General features: G+C 33.0%; 3 protein-coding genes across 8 annotated transcripts; 2 read left to right on the top strand and 1 right to left on the bottom strand.

Annotated features, from left to right (window-relative positions):
* The first annotated feature begins 10,207 nt into the window (after nucleotides 1-10,207).
* LOC105177983 (GRAS family transcription factor) lies at nucleotides 10,208-12,669 on the top strand. The gene has a single exon (XM_020699029.2). It carries the CDS (start codon nucleotides 10,388-10,390, stop codon nucleotides 12,182-12,184), a length of 1,797 nt encoding a protein of 598 aa, XP_020554688.2. The 5' UTR covers nucleotides 10,208-10,387; the 3' UTR covers nucleotides 12,185-12,669.
* Nucleotides 12,670-15,427: 2,758 nt separating this feature from the next.
* Nucleotides 15,428-16,804, top strand: LOC105177984 (late embryogenesis abundant protein). Of its 2 annotated transcripts, none has more exons than XM_011101304.3 (3): nucleotides 15,428-15,715; nucleotides 15,820-16,011; nucleotides 16,515-16,804. In XM_011101304.3, the coding sequence occupies exons 1-2, from the start codon at nucleotides 15,531-15,533 to the stop codon at nucleotides 16,004-16,006; spliced, it is 372 nt and encodes a 123-aa protein (XP_011099606.2). In that variant the 5' UTR covers nucleotides 15,428-15,530; the 3' UTR covers nucleotides 16,007-16,011; nucleotides 16,515-16,804. The 2 variants fall into 2 exon arrangements, with proteins under 2 accessions (XP_011099606.2, XP_088740657.1); XM_088884531.1 differs by having other exon boundaries at nucleotides 16,396-16,804.
* Nucleotides 16,805-17,734: 930 nt separating this feature from the next.
* Nucleotides 17,735-23,972, bottom strand: LOC105178359 (type 2 DNA topoisomerase 6 subunit B-like). Of its 5 annotated transcripts, none has more exons than XM_088884371.1 (12): nucleotides 23,779-23,972; nucleotides 23,533-23,629; nucleotides 22,898-22,981; nucleotides 22,536-22,562; nucleotides 22,094-22,202; nucleotides 21,924-21,999; nucleotides 21,774-21,794; nucleotides 21,104-21,300; nucleotides 20,075-20,222; nucleotides 19,183-19,376; nucleotides 18,910-19,039; nucleotides 17,735-18,329 (listed from the first exon to the last, which is right to left on the bottom strand). In XM_088884371.1, the coding sequence occupies exons 1-12, from the start codon at nucleotides 23,812-23,814 to the stop codon at nucleotides 18,027-18,029; spliced, it is 1,422 nt and encodes a 473-aa protein (XP_088740497.1). In that variant the 5' UTR covers nucleotides 23,815-23,972; the 3' UTR covers nucleotides 17,735-18,026. The 5 variants fall into 5 exon arrangements, with proteins under 5 accessions (XP_088740497.1, XP_088740498.1, XP_088740500.1 ...); XM_088884372.1 differs by having other exon boundaries at nucleotides 21,104-21,297; XM_088884374.1 differs by lacking the exon at nucleotides 23,779-23,972 and adding an exon at nucleotides 22,727-22,763 and having other exon boundaries at nucleotides 23,533-23,772.
* Nucleotides 23,973-26,084: the final 2,112 nt, after the last annotated feature.

Genomic DNA, 26,084 nt, shown 5'->3' with positions numbered 1-26,084 from the left:
AATGTAACGACTTTGTCTGATTCATGACATTCGATCCGATGAAAGTCGGACTTGGCTTAGTAATACTCTAATTTGGAGTAGGATTAAATTTTTTAATTGAGATAGTCCATTATTGGGGTCTAATATTTTAGTCATCTAAAAAAGGACAAAAGGTCTTATTCAGACACATAAGTTTGGAGTGATGTAGGTTTAAGAAGACTGTCCATAATTTATCCCCTTACTTTTACACTATATTTTCTCTCGTGGCCCCAAATTTTACCTTTACTCCGCCGCATGTGGCCCCAAAACATACCAAAATTGAACCAACCTACCCTCCTCTTTTCACTCTTTCATTCTCTATTCATCACGTTTGTTGCAATACAAGTATAGACTATCAAGCAAATTCTGCTTTCGAATCGAATTTGAATTTATTATATGATAATTATATTATATTTATTATAAAATTATGTATGATTTTAAAAAAATAATCAAGTATATGATAAATATATTGTACGTAATATTTCGACTAAATTAAATAATCTTTTCTAAAGTTTGCCATAATTATAAATATTTCTTTGTTATTTGAAAAATTATCAATACCTCCTGATTTTAATGGATATCTAACAATTAGCCCATTCCTTTAGTCTCAATTAGGTTTTCATCCATATTTTATAGTGAACTTACCAAAATGCGCTTTTAGAATAAAGATTATAATTTTATTTATTTTTCAAATTCATTTGATTTTCTTATTGATTAAGTGGATGACATTTTTATATAATTTTTCAAACTTTTTTCATCCACTCCGTCCGATCTTTTATAATTTTTATTTTTATTAAGAAAAAGAAAAAAAATATAATAAGGACATAGTTGATAATTTCATACCACCATCCAAGAATTACATAATTTCATCAAATATCAGAGAGTATTTGTTCTTTTCAAACAACGAAAGGATACTCATAATTATGTCAAATTTTAAGAAAGATCGTATTAATTTACCCTAATAATTATTTATCTCAGTCCAATCAAATTTGATTGAAACACAAAATTTCTTTTACTTGAGCTCTATTCAGTTTTATTTTCCCCCTAAGATGAACACTAGTCCATTAATTTATCACGAGGACGCATCTTTCGTCTCTTGCTACAATAAAATCAATATTGAATTTAAATCGTAACTACTGACGTATAATTTTTTATTTTCATTCAACGTTTTTACATAAATATTATCTGCTTTGATTGAAATTTTATAATTTTATCTCAGAAAGTCGCTTCCATCAGCATGTGATGATGGTACACAAGATGGTGTTTGGGTTTAAATCATTTTATAAGCTCATATATTTTATAAGATTTTTAGAAATTTATAAAATATATATTAATTTTTATTTTAAAAATAAATTTCTAAAATATATGGGTAAAGTAAGATATTAAAAGATATTAAGGTGTTTGGTATAATAGGCTTTTTTTATTGGTAAAAAGACAAAAATGACATAATACCATTGACATCAAGTAAGTAAGAACTCCTAAAAATTAAATGATGATAAAGCAAATAAATTATTAAAAAATAATAAATACATAATATTGAAACTCAAAACTTCTTAAATATAAAAAGATATTGATATGTTAGTGAACTTTACGACTCGAGCAATAACTAATATCAATTTAATAAAGAGTTATCTATCTTAATATAAAAAAAAAATAAAAATCTCTACACTCACAAATAGCAGTTAATAACACTACTGCATTAATTTTTAAATATGATAACTATACCCCTAATTAAATAATTTAAAAATTAATTGTAATTACTTTTTTTTTCTTTTTTACAGAAGTGATTCTATATCATTTTTATCACTAATACACCAATTCTTTTGCAATGTTGATAATACCTTAAGTTTATTTTCTTTTATTTGTTTTTTTAAAAAAATAATAATTTGTTTATTTATATATTTTAATTTTTATTTATAAAATATTTTAAAATATAAAAAATTATTTATTATATACACGTAAGAACGGCAAGTGGTAGTATACGTAAATAAAAGCATGAAAGGGAAGTATTATTGAGTGTGGGTTCATGTTGATATGAACAAGGAGAGAGTGCACATACAAATCCAAGTTGAAATGAAATTGGTTTTGGTGAAGGAAAGTTGCATGCGAATTATTGAGTTGGACTCCTTGTCCTAATTTGTTTTCCAAATTGTGGGCACTCAGACAGACAGGGACTTACGTTCCCATCACAATTGTCATGACGAAAAAATAATAGTTGTAGTAAAAAGTTATTGATCACGACCATGCAATCGTTGTTGGTTATGGCTTTTGTGTAATTTATATCGACAGTCCCTTTAGGACAAAAGCTTACATCGACACTTTATGAAATTAAGTATGATTAAGTAGACACATACATTCTACTATATGCAAAGTTATAACTATACCCTTACAGTTGCAATTGTAATTTATATGGATATCTACTCAAGGATACCGACACCTCTTGAAATAATGCCCATAATTTTACAATGAGCAAAAATGTTTTGTGTAAATCTAACTTCGTGGAAAATTTTAGTCTGGACCTGATTTAGTCAAATTTAAAACCACTCATATACTAAATGTAATATACTTGCTGTGTGATTAATATACAATTCAGTAGAAGTAACCAATCACATACAAGTACGATACAATTGTTTTATGATTAATTTGATTCGATCAAATCTAATTTGGGTTGCAATATCAGCTGCAGCATGTATGCATTTTCATGTGGCACGTCTATTACATGCATTATGCAATCTTACCACACTCATTACATCATCACACCATCTGCAGTACGATCTGTTTTGTATTTTACATATAAATAATACCTTATACCCAAAGAAATTATACTATTTTCTCTATTTTAACTTTTTAAATTTCCCAATACATTTTCAAATATACGGAAAGTTTTAAAATTTTGTTTACACTTCATAATATGAATGCTAATAATTGAATTTTTATACTTAGTTTAGTATCAAACAATAATTTTGTTTAATGACTTAATTTTCTTCTATATATGTATCAAAATTGGAAGATAAACAATTAGGGTTTTTTTTAAAAAAAATGAAATAAATATCTCCAAACAAAAGGCTATATTTATAATCTTTCATGTGGTAAATTAAATATAAAATTCGATTCATGATTTTAGAGAAAATAAAATATTAAAATTTCAACTATTTTGCTTATTTTTATACAAAAAGATTAATTCAAATTTGTGGGCATAAAGTGACACCAAATATAGAGGGGGTAAAAAGGGGCAACTGAGTGGACTAAGGGCAAGACATTGTTCATATGAAAGATAGGTTACTAATTCGAGTTTGGGGGAACTTTGGTAATTGATTTTGATCATCCTGAAAGATTCTCTGTATAAAGAAAGAGGCTAAATTACAATGAACTCTTATGAGATTTGACATAATTATAAATATTTTTTTATTATTTAAAAAATTACAAATACTTTCCACGATGTTTGATAAATTATGTGATCTTCCAATGGAGGTCTTCAATTGTCACTTTTTTTATTACTGTATTTTTTCAAAAAAAAAATCAGACACGGTGGATGAAAAAATTAAAATACTTGTAAAAAATTAGCAATTTAATCTATAAAAAAATTTAAAAAAAAATCATAATTAATAGTCCATAAGGCATTTCAATCAGTTTACCATAAAAAATAGATGAAAATCTAACAAAAATTAACGGCTAAGACTTATTGTTGGACGATTGTTAAAAATAAGAAGATAATTTTAATAATATTTCAAACAACTATTCATAATTATATTAAAGTTTAGTACAACACATTTGAATTTACCCTATGTATAGAGGGGTAAACATTTTTTTACCCCAAATAGTGAATTTACACAAATGAGGTATAGATTTTTAACATGAAATTCACCTTGGGTAGTGAGTTTCATAAATCTGGGTATAGATTTTATAACATGTAACAACGTGCACCCTATGTACGTACGGCACACAGGGATCACAACCTCCACGTACACAAACAGTGAAACAGAGGAACAGAGTAATCAGTCCCTCGAGGTGGGGTCCATTTTACCTTTGGTTTTTCACATTTTCACCTAACGTCGTCTCACATTTTGACCCCCCGCCCGCCCCAAAGTAACTAATCATATGGGCCCACTACCGGATTCCTCTCTCTGCTAACGTGTCGACAACTAGTCCTCCCAACGGTAAAAAAACAGCCCAACAGCATCCGGCCGTCCGTTGTTCGACAGACGGCTAAGATCAAAATTTCCAACTCCGAGAAAGATCGGGAGAGGGGGGGTAATGATGGCATGAGACGGCGATGTTGACGCGCCGTATACCGACGTGTCTTGCATGAGCGTGGGACCCACTCGCAGGTACTGCAGAGGGGGTCTGCGTAGAGAGCGGGAGGGGGAATGTGGTACACGCGGATGTGGTGTGACGTCGTCGCTTGTCATATTCAAGGGCCCACCAGTGAGTTGGCGCCACGTCGTTCATGGTCACTACTGCACATTGTAGACATGGCGCAGGGTAAGAGTACTGTAGAGGGAAACAGTATGATTGCCTTTTCACTGTTTGCCCTTCACCTTTTTCTTTCTAGAGCTTGCGTTTACTCTCTTTCTTCTTATTTATTCCACCAAATTACACTACCTTCATTATATGTTTTATGAGATTTTCAAAATAATTTTAAAAATAAAAAAATTAAAAAATTTAATATCATAAATTCCGTAGAGCAAATAACTAAATATATCGAATTTTTCTAATTCTGTTATCATATTGAAAATTTAGTAAAGCATAAAACTATATCTGTCGGAGTTTTTTTTTTTAATTTTCAGAATTGTTTTGAAAATTTCGTAACACAGAGGACTAAAAATATTGTACATTCTATCTTTTAGGACTAAAGTGTAATTTTTGCCTACTTATTTTTACAATTATGAACCGGCTTATGTTGTTAATCTTGCAATTTTTTATTTGAATTTAATCTAAATATGTTTAATTAATTATACAAAGAACAATATTATATTTTAAATCGTCAAAAATAATTTTTTTTAAAAAATACATCGATATTTCTAAATCAACCAACATACTAAATACCATATTTGTAGGATTCAAACTCACGATATCTTGATTGCGAAACTTCATTCTCACCCCTTAGACGAAAAATTATTGGTAAATCATCGATTCAACTAGATTTGATCCCGTGAGAGAAATTAATATAATTGATTCAAATATAATATTTTGAAGTTTTTTATTTGGGTACGATTTATTATGTTCTTAGAAATATTACACATAAATATCTAAAAGGAGGGCCCTCTCAAAGGGACATGGATTAATACCACTTTCAACTATCAAAATTGGCTAAGACATGGCATTATTTCTTGTCCCAATTCAATTATGCACTGCATTTGTATGTATATTTTGCATATAAATGTTTCCTTTTCCCCTCTATTTATTCATTTTTTTGGTTTTATTGAAAATATTTCTTTATTTTTTTAAAATCGATGATCAGAACACGTGCTCGATATGTTCAAAAAGTAAAAATAAGATACAATATTTTGCAAAACTAATAAAAGTAATTTTTAGATATATATACATATATCATATGACAATTTTCTTTCGAAACTAAAATAAGTAGATATAATAATTGCCTTGAATTCTGACCATAGTGAGCAAAGTGCTCCTTTTCTTACCATTTAATCAAAATTTTAAATTTAATAACATTATTCAGCAATAAAAAAATAAAAATAAAAATATTAGTAACATCGCTCTAAAAAAACATATAAACATAGAATTTAATGCATAATTCACCTTTTAAAACATGAGATACTTATAATATGAGTACATTTTGACCAATCACATCAGAATGACTGATAGAACTACACATCATAGCTACATCTTGAACCCTAGATCTAAATTATTTCAAGTGATACTCGGGTCTACTCGTACCCAACAAACAATAAATTAATTTTTATCCTTTTTTTGTCATTCCATTACTATGTGAGGGCATTTTGGTCTTTAAAATTTGTCGATACTTTGCAAACCCCATCCCAACTATTCAAATAATTAATATTAATTAACATTTAAATACCCTGGTCACCCATCACACTAACAAAAACCAGTCTCGTATGCAGTCTGTATATGTATATATTTGGTGTTTACACATGTATTTATACGTATTGTATACGGATAAAATTTAAGTATAAAAAAAAAGATTTTATTTTTGCGTGTATATTTGTATGTGATGACATATGAGGACGTAGTGTGAATGTAATAACTTTATCTTTATTTGATCCTTTCTATTTGTGGAATGTGAAATCCTTCTTTTTTTTCCATGCTTTCCTACCACTTTCTTAATCCGGAACTACTCACAAGGTGTGCCAGCGTAATTTTATAAACTATATGGGGTATTTTTGCAATTACATAAAATCTCAAGAGTGCTTTGCAATTATACCCATTTCAAACTTTGCGGCCGATCGTATTCAAGCAAACCACGATTACCTCATGCTTGATTATTTTAATAATAAATAAAAATGTAAACTTAGAGTTAAAAAATAATTTTTTATAAAATTAGAGAAAGTCGTTATTTTCAGTTTCTTTTTTCTTTTTAATTTTATGTTTAATTTGAAACCGATTATTAGTTACTTTAAGAATATATTTTAATAATATAATTAAATAATTAATTATTTTTAATAATAAATTAAATATTGTTATGAATGAAAATGTCAGGTAATATATTATGGATTTTTTTGCTTTATAAACATATAAAATCAACAGAGACTTTAAAGCCAAGAACAAAAATTCTCGTACCCCAAACCTTAATCAACATTGTTGTGAAGATTTCATTATTTTGTTTTGTACGATCTCGTCTTATCACGTTTAGATTATTTTTTTAATTTAGATTGTTAATTTTCGGACCCCAAACCATAAGTCGATCGGAGGTAGATTTAAATTGTTTTTTTAATTCTTTTGTTAATATCAGACAATTTGATGAATTTTAATTAATAAAGGAACTAATAGAGTTGATTTTTTTAATCACATTTTAATATTATACGTCAGTGTCATAGTAATATATGATTGGCACAAATTAGAATATATAATTAAATTGAATTATAATTTAAAAAATATATATATATATGACATCATTATATAAGATCCAAGTGGCATAAAAGATCATTCAATCAAAACAAAACGGCCAATAGCCAGTCCATTGTAGCATACCTGATTCCTCCCACCTATTACTATGATTCCTACTTAGATTTTAGATGTTAAACTAATAAAAACAGTGATTAAGAAGTAATATTACTACATTAATTTAAGTTAAGGTGTTATATCTTTATAAGTTAATATAGTTGAAGTACTCTTACTGAAAATGGGGTTAATGCAATTTACCCTGTCATATTGCGAAAGAGCAAATTATTCTCCTATAATAAAAAAATAGTAATTTATCTCCCTATTTAATGAAGTAAATTTTATTTTAAAAAATAAAAGGGATGAATTGTTGCATTATAAGATATACAATAAGGTAAAATTGCCACCTTTTTAATTGCGGGATAATTACTCATTTGCAATACCACAGGGAATTGCTTGCATTTTTTTCTTTGAAAGCTTTTAAGTTCTTTAAAATCATTTGACAAAACTTTTTTTGAAAAGCTTATAAGATCCTAAAACAAGATGTTTTTGATATTATAAACTCTTTAAAAAAAATTAACTTTGTCCAATTTTTTTTTAAAGCATCTTATAAGCTATTTAATCTTAATATCCAATAAATAAATACACACTCATAGGTTTGTTAGTATTTTCTCTTTTACCTTTCATATAATTGACGTTTCCCACAAAGAAAAATGATCTATTTATATTATTTTACTTTCTATAGTTTGATGGCTTTTTCAGTAATTATCACAGTACAAAGAGTTTATTATGTCAAACATTTCTGGCATCTTATGTATCCAAGCACTTTAAAAGCTTATTTTTAAAATAAGATTAAACATCCTTAAATTCTCAAAACGTCTTATAAGTTGTAGGAGCTTATATAATATTTCAAATGGTTTAGCCAACTACCCTCTTAGCTTTGATTTTATTTAATCGTGGTTTATATATTAATTTACCACGATTTTTAAGCTATGGTCATTTATAGTGTTGTGAAAATTCAATCTTTTTGCAATATATGAACTTACTTTTAAAATAAAATTTAATATTTTATAAGACATATGAATTTACAAGATCTTTTAAATAAGTTTAGCCCGACACCCTCTTAAATCTATGGACAAAAATATCCCATGCTTAGTAAAAAATAAATGTATTTTTATCCCCTATTTATAATCTATTTATCATATTTGTCCCTCTCAATGATACCAAACTATTTTCAACACAAATAATGAAAATGATATGTTATATATAATTCTATTAAAAACAACATGAAAGAATATTTTTTCAATATGAATTTCTTAAATACAAAAATATTTAGGATAAATTACAGTCACCTTATGAAGTTTGACATGATCACAATACCTCCTCATTGTTTAAAAAATTATAAATACACCCTTATTTTAATATCTATCTAATAATGAGCCAATTTCGTAGTTTTTTTTAGGTGTTTATTAATTTATTATGATTATTGACCAAAATATCTTCTTAAATTATAAATTTATAAATATTGTTACTTTTTATATTTATCTAAATTTATAATATAAAGTAAATTGGTAGCTATGGTACATTATTTAATTAATTTTTACGTGGAATATAATTTGGACTCAAAACTAATATTTTTATCGTAAAAAAACTTTTTCCCTCTGATTTCTTTTTTTCAGAATTGAAATACTTATTCACATTTATTTTTAATATGAATACGTACTATAGTTTTATGAGTATAATATTGTATTGATATTCTGTACATTTATTTATATTTTTATAAAATAAAGTAAAATATCTTATTTAATTAATTTGTATGCTAATATTTAAATTTTGATTTTATAGGACCAAATATGTTATATAAACTATAATAAATTTATTCTTTTATTAAGGTATAAGGTTATATATTTTTGTTAATTCAAGTTGAATTTTCAAAATTAAAAGGCATTCGACATTTTTAATAGTAGAGGGGTGTTTTTAGTATCGGGCCAAAATGAATTTAACTCTTTATTTTTTTATGACCAGCTGATTTTTTAGATCCTAAATATATTTTTCCTTCTTAGATTAATGAATAATTATTTTTTTAAAAAGAAAACGTCAGTATTCAAGTCACGAGGGAGTATGAAGCGCAACCTACGTTTTCTGGAGCAATCCAGTTAAACGAAAATTTGTAATTTAAATTATGATTTATTATATTTGAATCTATCATATAATAATTATAATATAAGTATTGTGTCATGACTATCTTATCTAAAAATTTAAAATAGAAAGAAAAATAAGTTAATATTAATGTCTTTATACGCCCCTCCTTACATATAAACTCTGTACTGAAACAGTTATTTTAAAATAAAGATAATGAAGTTCGAATTCAAATTTTTTTATTTAATTAAATTCTAATACCGTATTAAACGATTATATGTAAATTAACTTACTTGACCGAATGTGATTTCATAAAATTCTTCTTTTATTTTATTTTCTGCGGAAAGGAGAAAAACAAAAAGAAACAAGAAAAAGAATTCATTTTATTTAGGGATAATTATACTCTTTTTTTTAAAATTTGGTGTAATTACACATAAATTTTCTGTGATTTGAAATATTAAATTTAGCACCTCTAAGGTTTACTTCAGTCTAACAAATAAGCCCCTCCATTAATCAAAATTCACCAAATTTGCTGATATTATCAAAAAATTAGAAAAAAAATTATATTTATCTCCGATTGATTTATTACAAGTTTAAATAAATTTTTATAAGATCAAATTACTCTTATTCGTTTTCACGCTTTAAAGTATGTTGAGAATGTATTTCACCGTTACAAGGTAATTTATTCTGAAAAAAGAAATTATTTGACCTACAGCAAGTTAGTAATAAGTCAATCGAAGGTAAATATCAATTTTCATTCAATTTTTTTGTTAATATCAACAAATTTAGTGAATTTCGATGAATTTATTTGTTAGATAGAAACAAATGTCAAAAGTACTGTGCATAATTTTTTAAATTATAAAATTTTATATGAAATTACACTAAATTTTAAGGAAGGGAGGTGTAATTATCCCTTTTATCTATTGATTAATTTAAATTGTTTCAGGCAGAATTTTCCCCACCCTTGCCTGCCTTTTTTTATATCTCACCTCTCTCACTAATCTCTCCCTCTCTCTCTCTCGTCTCTCCCTCTCTCTCTCTCAGTCAATCTTTCACACTTGCATCTCGAGTAAAGTTTGTTGTTTGCTTGGATATTATTACACACACTCTCATCACTTGTTTACTATGTGAGAAGAGGGGCAGCAGTAGAATGGCATATATGTGTACAGACAGTGGAAACCTAATGGCGATTGCCCAGCAAGTCATCAAGCAGAAGCAGCAACAAGAGCAGCAGCAGCAGCAGCACCAGCAGCAGCTTCTCACCATCAACCCCTTCTGCCTCACTCCTTGGCCCCCCACTTCCGCCGCCTCCTCCTCCCACCACACTCCCACCTCCGCCTATGGCCTCACTGCGGGATTCGCCGACCCGTTTCAGGTCCCAGCTGCGCCTGAAACAGCTGAACCAGGGTTTCAGTTCCCCAACCTGGACCACCACTCCAGTGGGTTCCGCTTCTCCGATATATGTGGCGGACCTGGCGGTGAGTTCGACTCCGATGAGTGGATGGAGAGCTTAATGGGTGGCGGAGATTCGACGGAGAGCTCCAACCTCCAGACCGATTGCGACGCGTGGCAGACCAGTTCTGAGTTCAGTCATCTCTATCCTACCGATCCTTTCCCGAGTCGCCTCAGCATTAACTCTTCTCCACCCTCCGATCTCAACCGAGTTATCTTCTCCGAACCGCCGCCCAAGTCCTCCTGGGTCCCGCCGTCCTCCGCTCCCCTACCCGCATCAACTCAGCCAATCACTTTGCAAGAATCGAAGCCAGTAAGCAAAGAAGACGTTGCAGTGACTTCCGGTGCTTCCACAAGTTCAGCAGAAGCTTCACCTAAAGCAAAGCCAATTCTGAAAGCGTTGATAGAGTGCGCTCGTCTCTCGGAGTCGGACCCGGAAAACGCCGTGAAATCACTGATCCGACTCCGGGAATCGGTGTCCCAAAACGGAGATCCTCTGGAGCGAGTTTCGTACTACTTCTCGGAAGCCCTTTACAGCAGAGTGTCGCATCAAGCAGAGAAAACAGCCACCATTTACGATACTACCTCTGAGGAGTTCACTTTATCGTACAAAGCCCTCAACGACGCCTGCCCCTACTCTAAATTTGCCCATTTAACAGCAAATCAAGCAATTTTAGAAGCCACGGAGAAAGCGAAGAAGATTCACATATTGGATTTCGGGATTGTGCAAGGAATCCAATGGGCTGCCTTTCTGCAGGCTCTGGCAACCCGGGCCTCCGGAAAACCCGAAAGGGTTCGCATATCGGGCATACCCGCCCCGGCTCTCGGGAATTCTCCAGCAGCGTCGCTTTTGGCTACCGGGAATCGGTTGCGGGACTTTGCCAAGCTGCTGGATCTGAATTTCGAGTTTGAACCCGTTTTGACCCCGGTGCAGGAGCTGAAAGGCTCGAGCTTCCGGGTCCACCCGGATGAGGTTTTGGCAGTGAACTTTATGCTTCAATTGTATAATTTGCTGGATGAGAGCAATGAAGGCGTTGAGGCTGCTCTCAAGCTTGCAAAGTCACTGAATCCGTGCGTGGTCACTTTGGGTGAATACGAAGTGAGCTTGAATCGGGTCGGGTTCTTACACCGTTTCAAGAATGCACTCAAATACTACACCGCCGTCTTCGAATCTCTCGACCCCAACTTGGCCCGGGACTCACCGGAGCGCCTCCAGGCTGAAAGATTGTTGCTTGGTCGGAGAATAGCCGGACTTGTCGGCCCGGAGGAATTAAAAAGAGAGCGCATGGAAGATAAAGAAAGCTGGAGGTTTCTGATGGAAGGTGCCGGTTTTCAGCCGTTGGTCTTTAGTCATTACGCTTTGAGCCAAGCAAAAATACTTCTTTGGAACTACAGTTACAGCTCAATGTACAAGCTTGTTGATTCTTCTCCACCCGGATTCCTGTCCTTGGCTTGGAATGATGTTCCTCTTCTCACTGTTTCTTCATGGCGTTGATTGGGTTGAACTGAATTTGGTTGGTTTCTTCCACTCCTTGAAAATTGATCTTTTTTGGATTTCTGGTGTGGAAATATAAAATTGTTACTGCCCAGTTTGCCTGAATTGAACTATACTATCTTGATCCGAGTAATTTAGTCCAATTCTAGTTGTAGGAGTAGATGGAAGTCTTAATAGTATAGATTGATAGTTTTGAAGCTTTGGGGGCTAGCCACTCATTTTGTTCAACTCTTTGCTGCATGATTCCTAGTTATTTGTTCATATGATTAGTGTTTTAAGGAATGCAATCTTTTGTTTTTAGTTTAACTTGGGAATGTTCTGGCCTCTGTTTTGTTCTGGGCTAGGAGGGCACAAAGATGGGGTAGAGTTCTCTATTTCTTTCTTAGTTTCTTGTTTTTCTTCTGTGGTTCTCCAGATTAAGACAGACTGTAATTGTGGATATGACTGAATTATTGGTGTTTAGTATTACAACTGTTGTTTTTCAATCTTTCAAGGAGTGAATGTCTGTAGAGTATATGATTTGACTTAATTTAAGCAGAAATAATTGGTGGGTTGTGTGTAGTTGTGTTGTCTATTTTCTTGATGTGAACCTACCATTACAACATGTTTCCTTACTTGCAAGATTAGTGACGAAACTGGCTCTCCATGTGCAGTAGAAGAAGAATGTCATTTTCATTCAGGTTTTGTGCAAATTTTGAGTTGGGCTTATAGAAAATGACTTGTTTGGAGGTGTGTGAAAACAAAACTCTGATATACTGTTGTTGCCACTCTTGCTTTTGCCATTTCGCCATGCCTATATACTCCTAGGTTGCCCCCTCTTGTATTTGTAATTACTGTTGTCTGTACTTGGTTGTAATCGCATTAATGATTGTCCTTTCATCCTGCAAATATTGAAACCGCTCACTGTCTGTCATGAGCTAAGGAAGCAGAAAGCAGAAACCTGTAGGATCGTATCCTCTTCTTGAGTAAAACAATGTTCAAGATGGTGGAGTCTGCAGGTGTGCTACTGTTGCATATAAATTCAGACAGAAGTGATTTGACCATTAGATCAGTTCCCTTTTTAGCTTGTAAGAGACTTACAGTTAGGAGCTTTCTTTATATTAAGAAGAGAGCTGTCTCTGATTGAAGTCCATTAGCATCGAAGTAGATCATTTTACATCAAGAACAGCCGGCCCGTGAGTTCTTAACCATGTTGTGCTATTCCTTCAGACCAAGAAACTAACAAAAGAGAAGATCGGTCGTTGTAGGATGATCAACAGTGGGTCGTTTTCTGATCAAAACGACACGAAACAAGCGGGCTATATTAGTGCTCGACGCATTCAAGAATCACCAGTTTACAGCAATGATCTTGGGCTCTCTTAGATTTGCAATTTACATTTCCTTCTTGAGATCAGCTTTGCCTGCGGTCCCATTTGAAGAATGCTTAAATTTGAGTGTTGTGTGAGTAGTGGGCTCTGATTCTGGAGAGAGGACATTAATGGAGGACTGTTCCTTTAGTGGTCCAATTTAACCAAAGGGGTATTCATGATACTGACGTTGCTATATTGCAGTTGAGCACTCTCAGTATTTCACTTCCCTTCCCTTCATCCCCAACCCCTCTCTCCCCCCCCCCCCCACCCCAACCCCACCATATGTTGTCACTTCATTACCATCCCTACAGCTTCTAAGATGGTCATTACATCGGTTCTTTGAGAGCTTAAGGTTACCACTCTGTGTTGTCTAAAAGTGTCGAGTCTAAAACAGAGTTGGAGCCTAGGCCTCTACAGTTCTTCGGGCTAATTTATTAAACCATCAATTTTCAGCTAGAATTCAAATTAGAGACATCGACCCACATTTTTGGCCCGTTTGGATTTGTTTCTATTTTGATTTTCAATTTTAAGCATTTTTAATAAGATGAAAATATTTTATTGATTTTTTGTACGTGAAATGAATATATATCTAGACCTTATGTTTTCAAACCAAAGTTTGTAAGTGTTAGAAATGAGAATTTGTTATATATAGTATAACATTATTTTTATTTTTTAAAAAGTCAACATGACATGATAACACATTACGTCATGGCCTCTCTCCCTAGTCAATGATGAGGTCTAGAAAGACAGTTTGAGAAATTTGTTTTCAATAACCTTAGGCTACAAATTTTCATTAAAAATGGACCTTTTTAATAAGATTGGACTAAACAAATAAGTTTTTGATAAAATTTAACTTTTAAAAATAAAACCACACGGCTCAATCTTACTATGTATGTACTCCTTATAAATGTGGGGCCATTTGAAAAATAAATTTAACATGTTAGTTAATATATTGACAAAATTAATCACTTATGAGAAGGTAATATTAATAGCAAGGTTTCCCTCCTCTTTTATATTACCGATATTTATCTATTTTCTTCTTTAAATCATACTATTTCATGTTATTTACTCCATTTACATATTTTTTTAATCATCGTAAGTTTGACAAATACATTGGATAAAAGAAAATATTATTAATATTTCCTTTGAATATTTAAACATACGAAGAGGAAGCTAGTTTTCTGATTAGTGTAGGAAGATGAATTGTATGGCTATATGTGAGGAAAGCAGGCAGCATTGCATGTTTTCTGCTCAAAGATGCACGTTCTAGTTACTAATTCTCTCTACAAACTATCCTCCAAATTCTGATGAAGTGATAAATCACTAGTTTTTGGGTCATTCCCATAAAAAAAAATATCGTATATGTATTTAGAAAATATAACAAGAAATGCTATATTTATGTACTTAAAACTTTTTTAAAAAAAATGAGACATCAGATGTGATGCCCCCAACGACTCGCTGGAGAGAATTGTATATACACTTGTTTGTTAAACATAATTCCTATAGCTGACTTAATATTTTCAAAGATTTATGCTTAATTACATGAAAATCAAAACACAACTCAGATGTATATTTTTAATGCTATCAAATATTTTGGCAAGAATTTGAATTTACATTTGACCTTAACCAATAAATAAAAACTGACGGCCCGTTTGCTTCATGGCGGCCGGGTAAGGAGATGAGTACTGTAAATCCGGACCTTAATTAGTCTAGTTAACAATTTACACACGCAAATGATCATCACACACAAATGCATGACTATGTAACTAGAAAGAACTGGAATCAAACACGTAGCCAGTATAGGTGAAGTTGTAGGCGTTACCACGACCACACCTGTCCGAACTATATGGACACGCGTGAAGCAACTAGAACTGAGGATCCGGGTAGCAAGGCGGACCCATGCCGCCCCTGTCGATCCGGATCATCTCTTTTGTATAAAAATAATTAATTCCATATATTATCCACCAAAGCCTGATTAAACCGAAGAAGGAAACAATATGCTCAACGCACTTAAATCAGCTAGAGCACAGCAACCATCTCTCTTCCCCTACACTCTGCAAAACCATATCGTCCGAAGACCATCCGGTACTGTTCGATTCGTACAAGCTACGACAGCCGGGCCGAAGCAACCCGATTCATCTGACTCAATGGACCAGAAACAAGACCCCAAATCCAAAACCGGGTTGGTATATATAATTAATTTATGTATTGCATGTTCGTCATGGTGTTGTGTGTTGGTGAAAGAAACACAAGTAATATGCATGGTTAATTGGATGTACGTAATAGGGATACGATGACGTCGTTCGGAGAAGGGTACGCGACGAGGTCGGATGAGGAAGGATTCGGAGGGATCTACGGCGGGAACCAGTACGTGGTGAAAGACAAAAATGGACATGAAGAATTTGACCATAAGCAAGGGAGTGAAGTGAAGGAGACGGAGAAGGCTAGGAACCAGAGCAAGGCAGCATCCTGAACCTAGTATTAGTGCTTGCCTTTCTGTTATATATAATGTTGGTGGTTGTTTTTTCAACTTCCTCAAATGTAATAACTATACCAACCTGTCCCAAACCTTTCGTGGACAACTACTAGAGTTGTAATAAAGACGACCGAGCACGGTAAGGTGCATTTGGCGTGTTCAATCAAGGAATACATGCTGTAGCTAGGGTTAATATGTATTTTATTTGCTTTACAAGAAAAAATTCTTAAATCATGTCTGATCCTATATAAATTAAATTAATGATGGAGCAAGTGTAATATATTTTTCGTGTAATTAATTATTTTCTTTTCATAATAGTCAATCACATACAATAAATATACTATATTCATATGTATCGTGTAATTGATTATTTTCTTTCATAACAGGCATTCACGCACAACAAATATATGCATTTGTTATATAATTGCTTCTTTCCAAGAGAGAATTTTTGTTATGGGCCCTTTCTTCAACCCCATAATCGGAGATTTGATGAGTGATTTTCTAGGTCGAAAGATGATATTATGTTGAGAGTTGCAGCAGAGCAGCAACTTCAGTCACCAGCCCAGAATCATCAAAGACAGGGGCCTCTAGTCGCGTTATGTAAAATCGTTTTTGTTTCCTTTTGTTAAGTTTCTCTTAGTAGTTAGTTGCTTGGGCGGTTACTTGGCAGCTGAGTCAGCAGTTAGTTGTTAGAGGAGTTTAATATCATTTGTACAATTTTCTTCTTCTTCGTGTAATTGCTGTAATTCACAGCTTAAATGAGTTTTACACAAATGGAATTCATGATTTCCCAAATTTCAATTGCGTTGTGCCCTATGTTTCTCTTCCCCAAATTCTTCATATTAGGATGCTGTCACCTCCTTAGCTTGGAGATTTATGCCCGGTAAATAAGTTTAGAATATTTATTCTTTTTGAATTAGATTATAAAACATTTTATTTGAAATGCTTTGGAAAATATTAATTAATCATTTTATTATTTTAAAAAGCTTGGCATTTAAGTTAAGAGACTTATAAGCCGATCTGAATATTCTCTAAATTGTGAAAGTTAAAAGTTTTCAGCTTTAAGAATCAAAATTGTTTCAGACTCATGCAAGTGATGAAGCCCAAAAGTTGGCCCTGTGGCTGACTGGACCAAGAAACATAATGAGCATTGGCCTGGGAGACGTACCGCCGAGTTCCGTTTCATCCGATGCGCCTCCTGTTTGGTGGGGAGTCTCGCGGCCGTTAATCATTTCTATTCTTGGCTCTTCATACTAAAGCACAAACAGCTGTGATAAACAATATCAGCGACAGCCCAGATTGCCGTTCAAGCCATCAAGACCATTCGGAAACGCAGATCAAAGTGAAACTTTAGAAAAATCCCTAGACATTGGAATGGAATTGTTTTCGAAAGGACCCATGGGTCTAATTGGGATGGCACGATCCCACCCCCTGTTCCCCCTTGATCTTTTTTGGGACAAGGGATCAACCTCCCTTGAACGTTACCGTATTTAATGAAATTTTACCAGATTAAATAATAATAATAATAATATCATTGACAAGCCGACAACAATAACATTATGAATGATATTAACAAAAGTGCCTTGATTATCTCGCTTTCTTCATGCATGTCCCCCTTTAAATGCTCTGAGACAAGTTCATTCTAGGCAACTGTTAGCAACAAATTACTCGTTAAGAAGAATCTAGAACTGAAAATGGAGATGCGATTCAACATAGATCACAGACTTGAATCAGCAAGTATTTGACATATTATCTTATTCCAGAGTAAAAGAAAATGTGTTCAGTCATCAGTGTTAATAACCCGCTCAGTTTAAAATGGTAGGCAAAGCTATTTACAAAAGATAAGATAGGTACTGTCTAGGAGTGAAAGTGGTACGTAGATGCTAGCTGTTTTATAGATACTAGATCTTACCTCACCTAATGGTCAAATTGTTAATTAGCTATGGGTAAATCCAAAACACGCGGTACTCAATGTCCCAACATGATAAAAAGTATGCAGATCTTACATGATGCTTTTTTATACATCCCAGTAACCGAGTGCTTCCTCGCTGCCGTCACACTCCTCGTCCAGGCCATATGATTCCTGAGGAGCATCATCTACAAAGAGGCACGGAGCGTCTCGGGTACCCCAGGAAGTCCTGTCATTTCTTGCTACAACAGAAATTATCTTATCCTTGATGCAGTTCTCGACTATGTTTCTTTCATTTTCCTGAAACTGCAATCCGAGAAGAGAAAAACATTCTCCTTGGAAATTTTTGTCGTGTGAAGACAATATCAGACCGGAAAGTGTTTTGGCAAGATCAGGTGCATAGCTGCAAATCTGCAAAAACAAAAGTATTTCATCCTTCGAGATAAACTTGAGGGCAAACATTTCCAGTGCAATGCATGCAGATTGTGATAAACCATAACTGCTCATGAAAAGTTGCATTGGGTAACGTCTGGAAAAGGTAAAGTTGTATAATAGAGCATCGCAAGAGAGAAGAACTACAGAATATTTGGTAGCAGACTGAATGCTACAAGCATTATTATGCTATCAAAAAATCAGAAGTTTCTACCAGGATGATCACAATTTAGTCCCTCCACGGAGTCTAAAATTTCATTCTGTTTATGCTCTCTAACCTTAAGGCCATTGTTACCCACACATTATTGCAGGAGAAACTGTGGTACACGCATCAAACCCGACAATGAAATCTAATGGTTTAACTTCAGTTAACTATTCTGACTTTCTTTAGGCATTGACTCTATAGAGTGTAGGCAATTTACTAATTATAAAAGCGACAATATTATATAGAACTTTCTAACCCATTCCGTGATATAAGAAGTCACAGTTTCCATTAAGGACAACATTAAAGAAGACACAGGATTTGCTAACCATGGCAACCAGAGTATCTTTGTTCTACCTTGACTGCACGTTCACTAAGTAGAACTCCTGCATTATTTTGCTTCAGTTCTTTCAATGCAAGCTTGACACCTTTTCTGGTAAGGGATTTATCAATTTGGTTGTTTCCTGTGCAAGGCAGCATCATCGCTCTGCAGCAAGTTAAGAAACAAACACGAGCAAGGAATAAATGCGCATGACCAAATTGTCTGCAATGCAAACTCCATAGCTTCATTACTATATCAAAACACAGAAGAATATGACGTATATCACTCTCCATAAAACTTGAGGATATTGTTTGTGATATCTGTGGAGCACAATGTCAATGTGCATGCATGGTGGTAGATTCTCCCATTCTAATAATGTGACACCATCTTGATCTCCAATTCTCTTTAGAACCAACCCATAATTTTTCCATTCTATGCTGGCCAATGCATCAAGAGAAGATTGCGATATTGAGCAGGGAAAGAAATCCCTGAAGTATAAAACCTACATGCAGAAATTAAAATCTGTCAAACATAAAGGTACCTTTTGCATAGAAAAAGTTCTCACCCTTGTTAAGGTAAGAACCCTTGCTTGTAGGAAACAAAAGTGGAAAGAAGAGAGAAAAAGAGGTATGGCATCTCAATGATATAAAAATATTAAACGTAAAAATATCATGCTTTTATATTTCAAGGCCGATTATTTATCTGATCTTAATGATAAGAAGATTTAGAGCTAAAACCTTTTAATAATGGAAAAACTGGCAATATTCAGGAGAAAATTTGTAACTGATAACGGGAGAGAGAAGTAAGGTTTTACTAGCACACAGGTTTTTTAGTTCAGTAGAAAGTAGCTAATTAATGGAGAGAGAAGTGAAGTTTCACTAAGACAGGATGTTTTAGCAGTAAGATCAGTTAAGTGTCTATGGGGAAACTAGTTCTCAGTCAGGAATATACAGATGATAGCTGAACAACAAAGGAAATGCACAGGCATAGCTACCAATTAAATTTCTGGGTCAGGTTTCAGGGAAGTACCAGCTTGAAGTTAGTTTAAGAGTCAAGACTATATGTTGGTGTAACCAAAAAAGAAGTTTAAGACCATATGTTATACAAAATCGTGGCAGTCTGGATGGCCTAAATAAGGTGCAAATTTGCAATCCTGATTCATGCTTGCTACATTAAACAAGACACGTATCTCAAACAAACCTCTGTTCTTCTGCCATATAACCTTAAGCACGAGGATTCGGCTGGAATTGATATTTCACTAATGATAATGACGACTTCCATCACCTGTCCAGTACTTTGTTGGTTCCTTCTGCTATGAGCTATCCCAGTCCCAATTTTGAGATTATTTCTGTTTTCTCAAGATCAAATCTAAGTTATGATAACATTGGAAATAGTATCAGCAAAAGATGCACCGATAAAAGGAGTGAGAACCTCATCAAACATAATGATACTGATCCTGTACAAAGAAATGATCAGAACAGAGGTTAATATCTACTTCAGCTACATAACATCACATCGTGCACTCATTCCATCATAGTTCTGGCATTTACCACCAAGTCTGTTATAGTTGACAAAAGGGTCCTATGAGAACTAAAACAATTATGTCTTGGGACATGATAAGGTATATTGCTCCTAAAAGCACTAGTTATTTCACCCCCAAGTGTTGGTGGTCTTGAAATGAATGGAACTAGTCTCTTGCTGGAGCATAATAAAAACAACTGACCAACGCCGGAAAGCAAGTCATACGATATTGAAAAAACAGATAAGTAAAATGCCAGGGATACAAATTATTCATGCACAATGAAAGAACTAAAGCAATTTTTTCAGTTTTGCCTTAATGCAACAATCTAATTGATTGCAGTTAAACTTTGCAGAAAGTAACCAGATTAACAAGATAGCATTCAAGGAATTATGGCACTGCAGCAAAGATGAGTTATTCTAAGGACTGAAATTTCTAAAGAAGATTGTATGCATATGTTCACAATCAAGATATTAGCGGCAATGAGAAGTAAATAATAACTCAATGCACAGATCAAACACTGCTGCTGAATGCATTATAAATATAAACCTTAAGACAGAAGGATTCAATAAGTTGAGAATTGAAATATTCTAAGAGTCAAACACCAAAATTTCCACAATATCTAAAGATATTGATCAATACAGAGCATGTTCCAAGATGTTTCCACTTTAAAAATGGAAGGAAACTGAAAATTATGATTTAGAACACACCCAGTTGAGAAGCAAGAGTGGCAAGCTTCAACCAGCCTGTTTCCATGCTTGGAAACATACTCTTGAAATCCCAGCTTCAGGTGGTCAATATTTTCTGAATGCATGGGTAGGGCACAGCATGAATTTTGCAGAACAATACTTTGAGATTGTGATTCTACACAGTGAGCAGATTCAACTGATAGTTCAACTGCAATCTTCTGGAGAGAATTACAAATGATCACAAGTCAACAGAGCGTCAGAGGCAGTGCAGAATTATGATTATAAAATCATTCATGGTGTTTCCAGACATGTTTTTTTAACTGCTGAAGAGTTTCTATTTCTTAGTTTTCAAAGATATAAAAAAGTAAAGATATCTTATTAAACAGACTCCTACATCAATCTTCAGCTTTATTAAAGGTGATAAACCCTTACTCCGACTGAAGTACGTGAATTCAGGGAAAGAGATATTTTGTTATTTTTGAACAATACATGATTACTTCAATCATGCATTTATTGGTCAACGTGTGCATGCTTGTAGTTTGGGTACAGATTCCATGGCTAAGTTGAAGATCACAGCCACTAATGCAATAGCAATACGACATGAGGAAATGTTAAATGTACAAGTAAAAATTAATTTGTTCAGGAAGAGGATCACTAAAACATAGAGATGTTAAGAGCTGTCAGAACTCACTGGAGGTTTCAGGAGAAGCATCTGCAGAGAAGAACAAGGAAAATGGATTGACTATCAGCAATAAAATAATTTAGTCAACCACCCAACTCCGTGAATATGGAAAATTATAATGAATTCAGTCACTAGAACCAAATAGATGAAGAATCCAACCTTTTGGACAAAGACGGATAGCATTGTTAGTAGACCATCAATTTCTTCATACATTGACACAGATACTTCGGTTCCACTGAAAAAGAATACAAAAGAAATTCATATTATCAGAATGGTGGTTGCTTAGCAATTTCTAAATTATTGACATTAACAAGGAAGGAATAAATTGCCTGAATTTTGCTCCATTTTTTGTTCTTGATGGTAGTCTCACCAGTCGTCGTGATGAAAAAACTTCTTTCAAGTCAATTTTTAGGTGATGTATTTCTTTATCAGAGATTCCTTCAATGAGAATCATGGATTGATTTGGTTCAGGATGGAACTAAAGGGAAGAACAGCAACAAGGCTAAATTTTGTCTTTTTGAATAAAACTTGACAACTTTTATACTAAGTCTATAACTGTTAATGATGTAAAACAAGTATAAACTAAACATTCCACCATGGAAACTTTTATATGGTTCAATTTTTGTTTTGTGAAAACTTAACTTTATACTGCATCCGTAACTGTTAATGGTAAGAAGCAAGTATATCCTAAACACCCCACCAAGTATCTGTCTTTTCTGCATGCCATGCAAATGTAGGCTTATGGAATAAGTATTCTGACTAAGAACTTACTTGTGGTGGCAATGCACAGAACTCCATCTGCAAGTAATCAGTGAAACAACTTTTCAGACCATCATTGGAACATAATCTCAAGATACTACAGGACACTAACGCAGGATAGAAAAGAATTCTCTATCAGTTGAGAAAGTAACGATGACATTGGAACATATCAAGACCGTTCTAATATGATATTTTGCAGATACCGGTAGCAAATGGCAGCTGAGAAATGTAGTTATACACCTTTTCAAAAAAAAAAAAAAACAAAAGAAATATAGTTATTCACAGATGCTCAAATCCTGTCTAATACAAAGGACAAAGTATTGAAATAAACATCACTGAGTATTATGAACTTGTAATGTACTAATGGTGCTCACCCCATTTACTGGCCAAACAAGGATCATTTTGGTATTTCAATTCGTGAAATTCCTCCAGAGTGCTTCCAATGCCTGTGTCTGAAACTGTTGAGGAAGAACAAATGACAATTTCATAAAACATCTTAGCAGTCAAAGTTTAATGACCTTTCAGTCATTCACACTTCTATAATTCTTGCAATTCTGACAGTTTGTACTTGTTCCAACTCTTGTCATACTTTTTCTAGTCCAAACTAACATCATATAGAAAGTCATGTAAAGTTATCTATTTCCATCTATACAAGCACTAGAAACAACATAGTTTAGCCATATACAGGATGGTCCAAAATTAGATTTCCATACATTATTGAATAATAGCCGCTTTTCAGCATATCATAATCGAAAATTCATCATAAAAAGTATCCAAAAAACATTGAGACATTTCCCGTCTCTTATATAAATATATCTATCCAACTGATCTACAGAGGCATGGAATCATATATTGCTCAACCACATACAAATATGTAAACACTTCTGCGGTGATGTTTTAATAATACCACATACATCCCGTATCCATGGACATGATTATCACTGTTATATTGCGATTCATGCAGCTCATATCACTTTCATCCAAGCTAAAACAGATGTTCGGTGCATGCCTGAGATTCGAACTAGTGGAGGCTCAGGTTTGAGATAAACCGATAACCTGCAGAAGTCGTCTAACATGCGGCATCTCTGGAAAGCACAAGAAATTAACTGCAAGCAAAGGAAACAGTAACCAAATCAATAAAGCGTGAAATTGTGAAGTCACATAAATTTAAACTACGACCAAAGAGAAAGACGATAGCAGGCATTGGAGCTTCCCGAAAACTTCATAGGACGAGAATCGAGAGTTTATAACTCACGAATTTACAAATCTTTTCCACAGAGTTCACTTCCATTTGGAGAGAAGGCAGAGAGTTCCCGCGTTAATCTCCACATATAGCTGAAGATTCCAATCAATTTCCGATATATATATATATATATATATATATATATATATAGAGAGAGAGAGAGAGAGAGAGAGAGAGGGTGGAGTGAACTGTGAAGTGAAAGTAAGAGCGGGAGCGAGAGAGAATGTTGAAAATGGTTGCGGCAAAACGTAAATATGACAATCGAAAACGCTTTCGAGCTTTATATAATTGTGGAATAAATCGGGTTTTCTATATTGGGCGATGATACAGCGGACAAATTTATGTTGCCGCCTGCTATATTTTCATATTCGTTTTTCAATTACTTAAATATTTTAACAATTTCTCATAATATTTTTTTCCCGATTAGATTCATTTATAATCACATTTAGATTATACATATAGCTCCTGTTTATTTCTTTGAATTGGATTGGATAATCAGCCTAATTAAAAAGAAATGATCGTCTACTCATTTAGATAGATATTCAGGGTTAAACAGTACACTTTGAGTTTAATCACTGATCCACTCAATTAACTCATACCACCAGTTTAGTTTAGGTGGGATGAGTTATTTGTCAGTCCAACCACAACAATCAACCTAATTAAATGACTATAGTTAATTCTGACTTTATTCTAATTATAAATTTAATTTTGATTTATTCTATCACCTAATTATCTAATAATACAAAATAAACAAGGCCATATTATACTATTAATAAAGCATGAAATCCATTTTAATGTATTTTTCATATTTTTTATTACCCCTTAAAAATAAAAGTTGACTGGTATAAACAACAAGAAATTAATATTTAATGTAGAGACCACGCTAAACTCTTGAAAACGACATGAAAATCTTCCATACAGTATAAATCGTTTCGTTTTTATATATCATACGTTTGGATCATACTGATCCAAATATGAACAAATCCGAACCTAGCAACAAACATAATTTCCATGATCATTTTTTTTTTTCCTTTTTGAACTTGTAATGACAAGTGTTGTACTTTTAAGGGAATCGAAACCATTAGATGAGAGTTAGGAAACTTCGTAAATTGGGACTTGGATGAATGGTATAGTCAATTATCATGTAATTAACTAACTGATTGAAAAATCAATAGACATCTTATTTAGGTATTGAAACAAAATCAAATGAAATCAAATATAATATGGTCAGATGTTAAGGAAAATGCAGGTGCAGGTGCAGGTGCCAAAACAAGTTTAGTAGGTAGAGGTTTAAGGGTGCGGATGTGGGTGCTATTTGACTGCACATGGCCTAACATATAAAAAAGTCCACATGCTTCATCACCTCTTAATTAATGCCCCTAAACAATAAAACCACCTAAGGTCAATTTTTTGCTAAACTTTTGATGTGCCGACACGTCTAATATGTCTGCCATCATTTGTCAACTTTGTCTGCAACAAATTAATGGCTGATTGATTCGTAGGGTTGTCCCAATAATATAAAGTATCGACAAGACCGTATTTTTAGCCCCATTTAATAGGTAGGTCGAAATTTTTAATCCTCTATTTTATAAAATTTTAAAACAATTTTTAAATTAAAAAATAACGCATTTAGTTTTATATTTAAGTTTTTATCAAAAAAAATAGATAATAAGAACATGTGCAATACGTGTGCTTATTAGCTTGGTTATTCGTTATTTTGACTACTCATACAACTGATGTACACACACATTGCTCATGCGTTCTATATTTTGAACGAAAACTTAGACGTGGACTAAATGTGTTAAATTTTTTAAATTTTGGGATTATTTTAAAATGATATAAAATAGTAAATTAAAACTGTTGACTCCCCATTTTATATTTATTTTTTTTATAGAGGCTTGTGAATCATATGAACATATTTTATTTTTTTAGTTAGTTGCAAGTAGTCAATAATAAAGTGATGGCCTTTCCGCAAGCCACGTAAATTGGTTTATCTGATAAGTTTTTATTAAACTACTATATTATTTAAAAATTTAAATTATTAGAGAAAATAATCATTTAATTTTTTAACTTCTTCACTTGCAAATCATGGATGTGAAACCTTCTTTATTATTCATATTTTTATAAATAGGTGTCAATGAAATTTGAAGTCAAAACCTCCTGTTTAGCGTGACTCTAATACCAAATAAATGGTCATTTTTATCTAAAAATTTAAATTTTTGGAGAGAAGAATCGTTTATTAATATCTTGACAATCAGTGATGTGAACATTATTGATTAATTTTCAATGATAATGTGTTTGAATATGTTATTTTACGG

This window comes from Sesamum indicum, linkage group LG9 (assembly GCF_026168435.1).
Source record: "Sesamum indicum cultivar Baizhima isolate 11 linkage group LG9, ASM2616843v1, whole genome shotgun sequence".
NCBI lineage: Eukaryota > Viridiplantae > Streptophyta > Magnoliopsida > Lamiales > Pedaliaceae > Sesamum > Sesamum indicum.
The sequence above is the reverse complement of the archived record's forward strand: the minus strand, read 5'-3'. Positions and strand labels throughout refer to the sequence as shown.

Coding starts and splice junctions, on each gene's coding strand:
- LOC105177983 (XM_020699029.2), top strand. CDS start 10,388: ATGGCATATATGTGTACAGACAGTGGAAACCTAATGGCGATTGCCCAG.
- LOC105178359 (XM_088884371.1), bottom strand. CDS start 23,814: ATGGAAGTGAACTCTGTGGAAAAGATTTGTAAATTC. Junction 21,301..21,773: donor TGCTTCTCCTGAAACCTCCA/GTGAGTTCTGAC, acceptor AATTCTCTCCAG/AAGATTGCAGTTGAACTATC. Junction 20,223..21,103: donor CACTCTTGCTTCTCAACTGG/GTGTGTTCTAAA, acceptor TTGAGAAAACAG/AAATAATCTCAAAATTGGGA.
- LOC105177984 (XM_011101304.3), top strand. CDS start 15,531: ATGCTCAACGCACTTAAATCAGCTAGAGCACAGCAACCATCTCTCTTC. Junction 15,716..15,819: donor GACCCCAAATCCAAAACCGG/GTTGGTATATAT, acceptor TGTACGTAATAG/GGATACGATGACGTCGTTCG.